The sequence below is a fragment of the Diabrotica virgifera genome, chromosome 9, assembly GCF_917563875.1.
Source record: "Diabrotica virgifera virgifera chromosome 9, PGI_DIABVI_V3a".
Classification (NCBI taxonomy): domain Eukaryota; kingdom Metazoa; phylum Arthropoda; class Insecta; order Coleoptera; family Chrysomelidae; genus Diabrotica; species Diabrotica virgifera.
This window is the reverse complement of record NC_065451.1, coordinates 153427031-153440152: the sequence shown is the minus strand read 5'-3', so window position 1 is coordinate 153440152 and position 13122 is coordinate 153427031. Positions and strand designations below refer to the sequence as shown.

Genomic DNA, 13122 nt, shown 5'->3' with positions numbered 1-13122 from the left:
ATAACCTGGTTGAAAAGAAGAATATAAAATTACCAAAGCAAGGAACTGATCAGCCATCAGCGACCGCTGCTGGGTTGATAAATTATGAGGTTGGCAGGTGTATTGTTTGTGAAGGACAGCATGACAGTATCAATTGTTTTAAAGCACAAAAATTGTCTATGGAACAGAAACGACGAACATTGTCAGAAAAGAAAGCCTGTTTTCGATGTTTGAAGGTGAGACATTCTTCGAAGAAATGTAGAGGACGTTTGAATTGTATTTTGTGTTGTAAATCCCATGTTGTTTTGATGTGTCCTGATTTACCTGTTAACAAAATTTATACATCGACCTCAAGTATTAGCCGCTCGGAAGAAAATAGGACTGAGGAATCAGACGCTTGCGAATTTGAATAATACACAGGTTTTTTTTACAAACTCTACGAGTAAACATAAGAAGTGCACATGGTACTAAACAAGTAAGGGCACTTATTGACACTGGATCGCAGAGAACATATATTTTACAGCGTACCGCACAAGAAATGGGTTTTTCTGCTAAATGAACGGAAAATATCGTACATACGTTATTTGGCGGTAAAAGTACTTCTGAACAACAACATAAATTATACAAGGTAACTGCGAGTGAAGGAGCTTACTCTTGTTCATTTGATGCCTTAGATCAACCAAAAATTTGTGCAGATGTCTCTCCTGTTTATCACGGCCCTTGGGTTGAGGAACTTAGTGACATGAATATTTCGCTCAGCGATGTCTGACATATAGCACCAATTGAGATTTTGTTTGGAGCTGATGTTGTAGGCAAATTGTATACAGGGAGGAAATATCAGTCCAGTGTGGTCTTGTAGAAGTTGAAACTTTGTTAGGTTGGACTCTTATGGGCAAGGTGCCGGCAGTTGCTTCTAATTTCAGCACATCTATGATCTATTTGTTGATAGTTCTTCTGTGGCGAAACTCTGGGAGCTTGATATTATTGGGATAACCGATCCTGTAGAAAAATTGACACGAGAGGTGGCGGCTAAGGAGGCTAAGAATTTTTTCTATGAGACTATCCGATGTGACAACGAAGGTAGCTATGAGGTTATGTTACCTTGGTTGAACAAGCATCCTTTAATTTCAGATAATTTAGTTGTCGCTAGAAGAAGGTTAGATACTACTTTAAATAAGTTGAAAAAGTCCAATTTGTTTGAATCGTATAATTTAATATTCAATGAGTGGTTGAACGAGGGTGTGATCGAAATAGTAAATAATCCCGAAGAGAATAATTGTGTGCACTATTTGCCTCACAGGCCCGTTATTAAAAATACTAGCGAAACCACGAAAATTAGGCCAGTCTTTGATGCATCATCTCATGAACAGTGTCGTCCTTCTTTGAACCAGTGTTTAGAGGTAGGGTCTAATCTTATTGAACTTATTCCTTCTGTGCTATTACGGTTCAGACAACAAAAAATAGGTGTGGTGTCGGATATTCGAAAGGCTTTTCTTCAAATTTCTCTACATTCGAAGGACAGAGATTTTTTGAGGTTCCTATGGGTAAACAATGAAGGAAAGGAATTTGTATTTCGACATAAGAGAGTTGTTTTTGGAGTCAACTGTAGTCCATTTCTTCTGGGTGCTACTATAGAATTTCATTTAATAAGGGCGCTGGAGAAATGTTGTAATGATATGCCGTACTCTAAAAATACAATTGAAAGGCTTATGATTGGGTTCTATGTAGATAATTGTGTGACTAGTGTTACCGATGAGAATGAGTTGAGAAAGTTCGTATCAGAAGCAACTGCCATCATGGAGGAAGCTAAGATGGAGTTGAGAGGGTGGGAGTCTTCTGGTAGTACAAAAACAGTTGTCCCTGTTCTTGGTCTTCTCTGGGACTCCTTAAGAGACACCCTAAAAATCAATGGTGAAATTTTTCAGGGAGTGGTCGGAAAAGAACCCATAACTAAGAGACTGATGCTTTCTGTAGCTCAGAGTATATTTGATCCTATTGCTTTTACCTGTCCAGTATCTCTGTTCCCTAAACTGTTGCTGCAGAAACTTTGGGAAAAGCGCCTGGGATGGGATGCACCAGTCGAGAATGACATGGCTGAGGAATTTTGTCAATGGGTTACGCATCTTCCTGAACTGTCGAGTATTGAGATTCCACGTTGGATCCAGGCTGGGCCCATTGAAGCTGGCCATTGGAGTTTGCACACGTTTTCAGATGCAAGTAAGAAAGCTTATGCAGCCGTAGTGTTTTTGAGAGTTCTTCGGAATGATGGTGTTTCGATTTTTCTTGTAGCAGCTAAGAGTCGTGTGGCTCCTTTGAAGAAGATTTCTATACCTAGATTGGAACTGTTGGCAGCAACTATTGGTGCTAGACTTTATCAGTCAGTCAAAAGACAATTTTCTCAGCATGTTGAGTCTTATTTTTGGAGTGATTCCACTACGGTTCTTTCTTGGATTCAACGTAAGGATGACTGGTCTGTTTTTGTTTTTAATAGAGTTCAGGAGATTAGAAATTTAGCCAATGCTGAGTGTTGGAAATATGTGCATGGTTCTCTCAACCCTGCCGATCTTCCATCAAGAGGCTGTGGTGTTCGGCAATTGTTCGAATCTCGATGGTGAGAAGGCCCGGTATGGTTGTACAGAAACGAAAATTATTGGCCCCAACAAAAAGTAGAGGTTGATGAAGAAGTCGGCACTGAGAAAAAGAAAAAAGCCATTTCGTCACTATTGAATATGACGTCCGACGATTGGCACCTGCGTTACTTTTCTCAGTACACAAAACTCTTAAGAATGATGGCTTGGACGCTACGATTTTGTTACAATACGAGAAATTCAAATGGAAAACTTACAGGCGAATTGGTCGCGGAGGAAATGTTTGTGTTGAAGTTAGTGCAGAACGAAGCGTTAGGTTCAGATACGAAACGAATTTCCTCACTAAACACGTTTGTCGATGAATTTGGACTTATACGTTTAAAAACTCGCGTTATCGAGAGAATTGACACGGAAGATTTTCGTCTGCCTATCTTACTTCCGGGTGACCATTTTATAGTGCGCAAGTTGATTTTGAGCTTACACAAAACTCTTGTCACGTTGGTACACAGGGACTGCTTAGTTTGCTCCGCGAAAAATATTGGACTTTAGGGGGTAGACGGATTGTGCGGTCCATTTTAAAAGAATGTGGTGTGTGCAAGAGACAAGATGGGAAATCGTTCGAAGTACAAACGCCTTCATTGCCGGCCGATAGAGTTCGAGATGCTGCAGTGTTTGAGATTTCCGGGGTGGACTTAGCTGGGCCTCTTTACTTGAAATCGGGCGAGAAGGCATGGATTTGTTTGTTCACTTGTGCCGTTTATCGCGCAGTTCATCTGGAACTCGTTACCTCCTTGTCAACAAATGCATTTATTCAAGCTTTCCGTCACTTTGTTGCAAGGCGTGGACGCCCGAGAACGGTTTATAGTGACAATGGAACGAATTTTACGGGACTTGAGAACGCGCTTAAGCAATGGACTGGAACATGATCGCGGAATATAGTTCCACACAACGTATTAAGTGGCGTTTTAACCCCCTACAGCTGCATAGTGGGGAGGATTTTGGGAGCGATTAATAGGTATTGTGAAAGGACTTTTGCGAAAAGTTTTGGGTCGAGCGTCTCTAAATTATGAAGACTTATTGACATTGTTGTGTGATTGTGAAAGTATAGTCAACTCGCGACCGTTGACGTATATTTCGGATGATCCTACTGAGTTAGCCGCGTTGACGCCAGGTATGTTTTTACGTGAGCAAGTAAGTTACGAGTTGCCGGATTGTGATTTGCTAGAGCAGAATTCTCTCACACGCAAAATACTCCGTTTGCAAGAGTTGAGAAATAATTTGCGAAAAAGATTTCGTACTGAATATCTGGCTCAACTCAAAGCAGGAACGAAGAAGACGAAAGTGTCTAAAGTGTCTATCGGGGATGTCGTTTTAGTAGGCAACGACAACATCAAGCGTCTTTAGTGGCCTTTAGGAAAAGTTATTGAACTTTTACCCGGTAGAGATAATCAGGTGCGGTTAGTTCGTCTTGCGACGGCACAAGGCCAACTTCTGAGACCGTTGCAAAGGCTTTACCCAGTGGAAGTCGTGGAGGCAGTTACTGCTGGCGAGAATATCCAGGGTATTACCCTACGGGATGCGGCTCCAGAGACAGTGCCTCAAGAGAACGGTTGTCAGCTCCAGGCTGAGGAAGAATCAAGTGAAAGAAGTGCGGGTGTGACAAAAAGCAGAGCACTCGATTTAAATGAAAGATGTACGCGAAGTGGCCGGGTAGTTAAAAGTCCTGTAAGATTCAAGTGACATTTTCTTGACTTGATTTTTTCATGAATCTGTTTGTTTTTTGATATTTTACTTTTCACTTTATTTGATATTTTGTTGTAATTTTTCGTGACTCTCTGTATTTTTTGAGAAATTTTGTCTAATTCCCCAAGGTGGGAGAATGTCAGTGGCGGCTCGTCAGAGGAGGCAAGGGAGGCTTAGCCTCCCCATAAATTTTTTTACACACGCTACACTGTTTTGTTTATCCTGACTCGCGAAAAACAACAAGCACTCTCACTATTATACAACGTGTATTATCACCAAATATCCATACGCACGGAGCATTGTAGGCAGGACCCTGGGTTATCCCGAGATGCATGAACGGAGCCGAGAAGCCGGCCAGCCTCCGTTGCTAATGCTTCGCTCGGCGCAGCAAGCGTTTAAGGAGACACGGTCTCCTAACAGCGGCATCTAGGCTACGGGTGCCATCAAACGCTGCCCGGAAATTTACCAACGGAGGCTAACTAGCTTCTCGGCTCCGTTGCCGTTGCGTGCATCTCGGGACAACGAATTTTAGGGTCCTGACTAAAAATAATGAAAAAACTAAAAGTGCGAATTTTGTTATGACATTTGGTATTTGGGGTTAGAAAAATATTTGCAACAACTTGTTCAAATAACTTTTTCCGATATTTGTAACGCAAAGCAAAATATCGGTAATTTATCATGATTTTGTATTCTCAGTATCTTATAAAATGTGAACCTTCAACCTGTATGGACTGCAAAACTTCAAATCTGTATTTATTTTGATATGCATATTCCGGTTGTGATGTTGACGGAACTAATTATTGAAATGAATGTAACAAAACGAACGGTAAATATTTTATTTATTTTGGGAACAGAAGGTATTGCGCTTGGTTTCGGAGAAGGGCCGACGATTGGTGTGTGTATCGTTTACCAGCTGTGTCGTGACTAAAAAGAAAACCACAACGATAATCTGTTGATGTTTCTTCCCTCTGACCAGATGACAATAAATCATTTAGGTCTGGCGTATACTTTGCAGTTTTAAGAAAACGTCCTTGAATGCATTAGTGAGTTGTTGACACAATTGTCTGATATAGTACTTAATTTATGAGGGTTGAGTTTGTTAAACCGCACAAACGAAAAACAGATGGTTAAGGATACATTCCGTTTTTATTTACATGTGAATTTTGAATGACTAACGTCGTTTCGATTTTGAGAAAAAATAAATAAAAATTAAGAAACAATAAAATTAGCAGAAATAGTAATTATAGCCTAATGCTATATGCATATCTACTTACAAAGATGTAATTGTTAACAAATAAACGACACAAACTTTGATATTAAACTTTTACAATTAAAATAATTATTTTTAAAATGATATGATATTATGAAATTATGAATTATGATGATATGAAATGTAAATAAAAAATTGTCAAATAATGGGGTCTTACATTACATTTTTTGGCGCATTTTTTTGCTAGTGCAAATTTGTCTAGATATTTTAGAGTTAGGTATAGCCTCCCCTATTGTAAAAATCACGAGCCGCCACTGGAGAATGTCGAGTAATTATATGGCAGTGTCCGTGTTTAAAAGATATTTTTGCTTTATACATACGGCGGGCCATATGGCTTGTTTTTCGTTGTTTTAAGGTGAAGGGATGGTTGGGCTTACTAGCCCACTTGAGATTGAAACCTCTGATAAGAATATATTGCCGTTTTAAGGAATGTGTAGATATTGTAATATGTTTTTAAAGTCAGTCGAGTTTGTAACATTCTTCGGATAACATCCAAATAAAAACTTTGTTTTAAGCTACACTTGCGTATTTTTAATAGGGGTAATTAATCGGGGTAATCGAAAGTTATTTTCTATAATTTAATTTCGAACCTAGGGATCTTTGCGTAAAGTAACTCGTGGACATCCCAACGTAACAATACACATATTTAAAATTTTAATCGTGGTGATTGTCGATTGTCTTAATATATAGTTGTTTGATTGTAATTATAATATAATTATAATATATTCGTCGTAATACTAATATACTCGTTTGATTTGTCGAAATATATTTATAATATATAATTGATATAGTAATTTTAATAATATATTTGTTTGATATCGTTGGATATTAGGGAAAATTTTATTCCTATGTATCGCTAATTCGGGGTGGCATCTGGAGCGTGACGAAATTGTGGGTCGAGTCGAGTGTTTTGATTATATCCAAAGTAGGTAGTTTTTTGAGTTTCGGTTCCTTGAATGAGTAAAGATTTAATATCATTAGCGCCGTTTTAAGAAACCAAATATTTTGTATTTTTCGGGGCGTCGCCACGGGCGTAGATAATTATTTTTTTTGTTACACTTTTAATTTTTTGATTTTAGGCAGTTTAGGTCTATAATCGCCTTTCGTGTTAGTATTTTATTACATTTTTGATCGTCGCTTTTGTAGTACAGTTGATATTATTTTATTCTTGGTCATTTCATCTCGGTTTGAAATTTATTATATAAAAAGTTAGAATGGATAAATCCAGAAAATTAAAATTTCCTTGACATACAGCCCTCAATGACATTCAGTCGATTTATGATTTAGGTAGTAGGGCAGTTTCTGATCAGAGTTTACGATCGTTGTTTAAAATAAGATGTAGCGAATTAGACGTGATCAAGGAGGAATTTTTAAAACAGCATACAAGTATTAATAATGTTTTGTCGGTACCGGATTCAGATACGGGGGACGAAGAAAAAGTCCGAGAATTATTCTTGGACTTATTCTACAAAATAAAAGTTTTTAACGCGGAATTCTTCGGGTCACCATCTGAAAGTCCAGGTCCAGCGTCTTGTGCTTCAGGTGGAGCTCATCCATCCCACATTCGGCTCCCCCCATCGATCTTCCTCATTTTCAAGGAAATTTCATTAATTTTGCATCCATTTTAGACCTTTACAATTCGATAGTGCATAACAATGTAGCCCTAGGAAACGTAGAAAAATTCAAATATTTGAAAGGTTGTTTAGACGAGACTCCGCTTAGTTTGATTCGCAATTTGCCCATAACTAACAATTACCAGATGTGGATGTACCGCAGGATACTGAGAATATCGTGGACAGAGAGAGTGACAAACATGGAAGTGTTGCGAAGGATGCAGAAAGAAAAAGAACTTGCGCTTACTATTAAAAAGCGCAAACTGCAATACTTGGGACATATAATGAGGGGACAAAAGTACCAGCTACTACAATTAATTATTCAGGGAAAAATAATAGGTAAAAGATCCATTGGCAGAAGAAAACATTCATGGTTGAAGAATTTAAGAGATTGGTACAAGTGCAGCAGCTGCCAATTATTTAGATCTACGGTATCAAAAATACGCATAGCCTTGATGATAGCCAAACTTCGGAACGAGGACGGCACCTGAAGAAGAAGAAGAACAATTACCAAGTGGCTTACGATTTAATCGTCAAACGGTACACAAATGTTCGTCGTTGTGCGACCGCCCATTGGGACACGATAATGGGCGTTAAAAAAATCTCCGCGGTTAATTCGAAAAATCTAGCTAAATTAGTAGACACATTTTTGGAAAATTTAGCCGAATTGAAAACCTTAGGCCTTCCCACCGAGCATTGGGATTTCATTATGTTCAATTTGCTTTTGTCCAAATTAGATGTTGATTCCATTAAGTTATTCGAGTTGGAAAATAAATCTAATGAAATTCCGTCATTTAAAAAATTAGTAGCGTTCATCGAAACACAATACATAGCGGATGATAATTTAGACAGTAGTACAGGTGAGGGAAAGAAGTCGTCGCGAGCCCCAAATAACACGGAGCCAAAGGTCAACTCGAAATACCAGGCTAATTATTCAAGACATAATCGTAATAGGTCGTCGTTCGTGACAAATTCGTCATCAGTATGTTGCGCGTTATGCAAACAAAGCCATTATCTCAACCAGTGTTCGTTGTTCTTGAAAAAATCGCCAAAAGAGAGATATCAGTTTTGTAAAGAGTCTTCTTCGGCCTGTTTTAAGTGTCTTAATCAAGCTAACCATTCAGTCAAGTCGTGTCCTAAATCCTTCAAATGTAGCAAATGTAGTAGTCATCTCCATAATAGTTTGTTGCACTTCGATAGAAACCGTTCCAATAGTCAGTCGTCCTCAGAAAATAATAGTCCAGGGACATCGGGAATCGAATCGTCTCCTGAAGTATCCCATTGTGCCACTAGTTTTGTAGGAAAGAAAACTGAAGCCAAAAGGGAAATCTTGCTCGGTACTGTTTTGGTTCATGCAATTGACAGTAAAGGGTGTAAACAACCCTTGAGATGTCTTCTTGATTCGGGTTCGATGAGTTCGTTCATTAGTCGAAAGGCTGCCAATCGATTGGGATGGCCTAAAACTCCTTACTCGTTAGAAACTGACGGACTTAATTCGATGCAAACGAAACTGAATCAGGGTCAAATAAGTTTCTCTATTCAACCTCGTCATCAGGAGTCACCGGTGTTTCATTTGGAGGCTATTATTACAGATCGGATTTGCTCGGATTTGCCCAGCACCCAAATAGATATTTCTGCTTGGAATTATATTAAAAATTTGAAGTTAGCTGATCCCAAATTTAATTGTAGTCAATCGGTCGATTTGTTAATTGGTTGTAGTATATTTTCGAAGGTGTTGTTAGAGGGTAAAATTGAAGGTAAACCGGGACAACCTGATGCCCTAAATACCGTTTTTGGATATATTTTGTTGGGCCCAACTAGCACACCTAACCTTTCGTCAACGTCGCTTGTTTGTCTTTCAAATGTGGAAGACTCGTTAGATTCTTCGTTAAGGAAATTTTGGGAACTGGAGAACATACCGGAAGAGCCAGTTTCAGAACCGGAAGACGTTCTGTGCGAAACCATGTATCGGGAAACACATAGTCGGGATGTCTCGGGGAAATATGTTGTGTCTTTGCCTTTTCGTGAATCACCGCCTTGTTTAAAAGATAGCTATGATGTTGCTATCTTGTTGTTTCTGTTGTTTCGTTGGAACGTCGCTTGTTTCGTCAGCCGGGTTTGCAAAAGGAATATTCGTCCCATATGCAGGAGTATATTGATTTAGGTCATATGCAATTGGTCCCTGAGGGCGAAAAGACAAAGGGAAAGTATTATATTCCACATCATTGTGTTGTTAAATCGGAAAGTGTCTCTACTAAAATTCGAGTGGTATATAATGCGTCTCAGAAAAGTCCCAGGCTTGGTAAATCGTTGAATGATTGTTTATTCGTCGGTCCTAAGCTACAACAGGACATCGTCTCGCTTTTGTTAAATTTTAGATTTAATCGTTTTGCGTTGTGTGCAGATATTCGTCAGATGTATCGTAATATTTTAGTAGTTCCTGAGCATACGGATTATCAACGTGTGTTATGGAGATTTTCTAGCTTTGAGGAGATTCAGGAATATCGTTTGTTAACTGTCACTTTTGGAGTTGTATCGTCACCGTATCTCGCTCTAAGAACCCTTCAACAACTAGTGTTGGACGAAGGCTCTCGTTTTCCTAAAGCCGCCTCGCTCGTTTGTAATGCTTCGTATATTGATGATTTTGTTTTCGGTGCTTCGACGCTCGAAGAAGCACAAAGTTTAGTTGAAGAGTTAGTCGCTTTGTTGAAGTTAGGAGGCTTTGAGTTACGGAAATGGTGTTCGAACGAACCCAAATTGTTGTCGCAATTTCCTGAATCGCATATTAATCCTCATTCTATTAATTTTGATCCAGAATCAAATGGTCCTTCTTTAAAAATCCTTGGTTTGAAATGGATTGCACAGTCCGATGTCTTTCAATTTTCAGTCAAATTGCAGGATGTCCCTTGTACCAAAAGATCGTTTTTATCCGAATTAGCTCGAATTTATGACCCGTGTGGTTATCTAACCCCTATTACCTTTTTCATCAAGTATTTAATCCAAAGACTTTGGGCAACTGGTCTCGAATGGGATGATCGTCCTCCCTCAGAAATCATTCGTGTATGGGAGCAATATAAAAGTGAATTATCTCTTATTTCACAGTTTAAAATTCCTCGTTTTTTGAATATTTCCTCTTGTCCCATCTTAGAACTTCATGGATATGCCGATGCCAGTGAGAAGGGATACGCTTGTGTCGTTTAGGTATATTCGTAGTATCGATAGTCAGAACATAGTTCAAGTTAATTTACTCTGTGCCAAGTCGAAAGTAGCTCCTATGAAACAGATTACGATCCCTCAATTAGAATTGTTAGCTACCGTTCATTTGGTCAAACTTATGTCGTTTGTGTCACAGTCGTGGAAGAATATAATCTTTCAAAAGGTGTATGCTTGGGTAGACTCGCAAATAGTATTGCACTGGATTAAAAGTTCACCTTTCTATTTTTCTAATCGCATTTCGTATATCCAGACCCATAGTCAAAATTATTCTTGGCATTACATTGAATCGCAAAGTAATGCAGCCGACGCGCCTTCGCGAGGTATGCTACCGGCCGCTTTTGTATCGAAACTAGACTGCGGTTGACAGGTCCTTCGTTTTTGTATAATGTTCCATTAATCTTTCCAGAGGTTCCTCCATCATTGCGGAAAAAATCCCCGTTGGAAGAGGTAAAGAAAAGTTTAGTATTTTTTTCCACTCGTGAGGAACATTTTTTGTCTTGTTTGTTAAAAACCCAATCGTCGTTTACCTCTATCCAAAGAATTTTGGCCTTTTTGCGATTCGCGCACAACTCTCGTTTTATAAGGTCAAGACGTGTAGGACCCTTGAGTTCAGTAGAATTGGAAAGCTCGTTAATTATTCTTGTTAGGTTCACACAGGAACAGTATTTTGAAGACCAGCTTCAGTCGAACTCATTTCCAAAACCATTTCGAAAATTAGGAGTATTTTTAGAGGATAATACTCAGTGCTTAAGAGTCGGTGGTCGTCTGTCGCAGTCTTCCTTGTCGTATGAGGCAAAACACCCCTTTTTGTTGCCAAAGAAATCTCGTCTTACGACTCTCCTAGTTCGTTATTATCATGAAAAGTACTTACATGCGGGTTTTAAAAGTACTCAATTTTTGGTTAGTCAAAGGTTTTGGATATTGTCTTCTAAGCAGTCCGTTAACTCCGTCTTATCTAAATGCATTAGATGTTTGAAGCAATCTCCTAGGGCTTTACAGCCCCCTATGGGTGATTTGCCTAAATTTCGTCTCGGGGCCATTAAACCCTTTTCGATTTGTGGGGTGGATTATGGGGGGCCCTTTTCGATAACTATGTCTCGTTATCGATGAGTTAGAAGTCAAAAAGCATATTTGTGCCTCTTTGTTTGTTACGCCACAAAGGCTTTACATCTTGAGTTGGCTAGTGATTTGTCCGCAGAAGCCTTTTTAGCCGCTTTACAGCGTTTTATTGCTCGGAGAGGTCGAGTATCGCAAGTATTTTGTGATAACGGTACCAACTTTCATGGCGCGTATCGACAATTGCGTAGCTTTATGGAGGGTGCTCTCGATAAAGAAAATATTAAATTTTCTTTTGCGCCTCCTGCCGCTCCACATTTCGGTGGTATTTATGAGCGCGGCATTCGTGCTGTAAAAGAACATATTGCTCGGATAGTTGGGGCTCAAATTTTGACATATGAAGAGTTTTACACTGTTCTGACTAGGGATGGGAAAAACCTACCGGTTTAAACCTAAAACCGGTTTTTTACTTCGCAATAACCGGTTTTACCGGTTATTTTCTTTGTCCCGGTTATAACCGGTTTTTTCTTTTTAAAGTAAAAACCGGTTATTCGGTTTTTACGGTGATTAGGATTAGGTTAGGTATTATTTCGGATCCCAATCGTAATTATTATTCTCAAGTAATTATTCCAAACAAAACCTTCATTCAAATTTTATTTTATTTTATAAAATACATAAGCAAAGTGAAAGTGTAATCTCACATCAGCCAGAAACAATTATTAAATTTTATTATAATATTTCCTTGAAAAGGTATTTGTAATCATAATATTTACATAAGAAATGATCTGGTTGAATGCAAACATCATCTATTTGTCACACTTAACTCTTGACATTGAAAGTGGGTGAATGGCTTTTTCTGATTACCAAAAATAATGCTCTGACTATGAATATCGAATTACTGATTACGAATACGAATCTCCAAGAATTTCGCTACGTTTTCAAAAAGATTCACTCATACAGGAAATATTAAATGAGTTAAAATGTACCTATTCTACAAATATACAAACGTGTTAAAAGTAATACATGTTCTTTCGATAGTACTAATTTTGATCATATTGATATCGAGTCGAATGGAGTATCGAAAACTAAAGTGTATTGTAAATGTAACTTTGTTACCTATTGGATTAAAAAAACCGAAAACCGGTTTTTCCAAAAACCCGTTTTTTTGGCCGGTTATAGCCGCCAGGTTAAACCGTAAGCAAAAAAAACCGGTATAACCGAAAACCGGTGTTTTGTCAAAAACCGCCATCCCTAGTTCTGACGTTGATTGAGTCCGTTTTAAATTCGCGTCCTCTCACCCCATTGACCAATGATGTTGAGGATCTCAACGCTTTGACCCCAGGGCATTTCCTGACTCTTGAGCCTTTGACATCAGTGCCTGTGCCTGATTTTTCGGAGGTATCCCTCAATCGTTTGTCCAGATGGCAGTTATTACAACGCATCCATAGGGATTTTTGGGCTCGATGGCGTAAAAAGTATTTACATACCTTACAACAAAGGTCCACATGGTTAGATCCTGGCTTTGTACCTAAAATCAGTAGTTTAGTTGTTATAAAGGAGGATAATTTGGCTCCGTGTAAGTAGCCTCTCGCGCGTCTTGTTGAATTGCATGAGGGCAAAGACGGGGTAGCCCTCGTAGCTACCGTGCGTACGACTA

The 13122-nt window shown here is 38.8% G+C and overlaps 1 protein-coding gene across 1 annotated transcript; it reads left to right on the top strand.

Moving 5' to 3' along the window:
* Positions 1-7779: 7779 nt before the first annotated feature.
* Positions 7780-9357, top strand: LOC126891549 (uncharacterized). Its single transcript, XM_050660725.1, has one exon. The coding sequence runs from the start codon at positions 7780-7782 to the stop codon at positions 9355-9357; it is 1578 nt and encodes a 525-aa protein (XP_050516682.1).
* Positions 9358-13122: the final 3765 nt, after the last annotated feature.

Coding starts and splice junctions, on each gene's coding strand:
- LOC126891549 (XM_050660725.1), top strand. CDS start 7,780: ATGGGCGTTAAAAAAATCTCCGCGGTTAATTCGAAAAATCTAGCTAAA.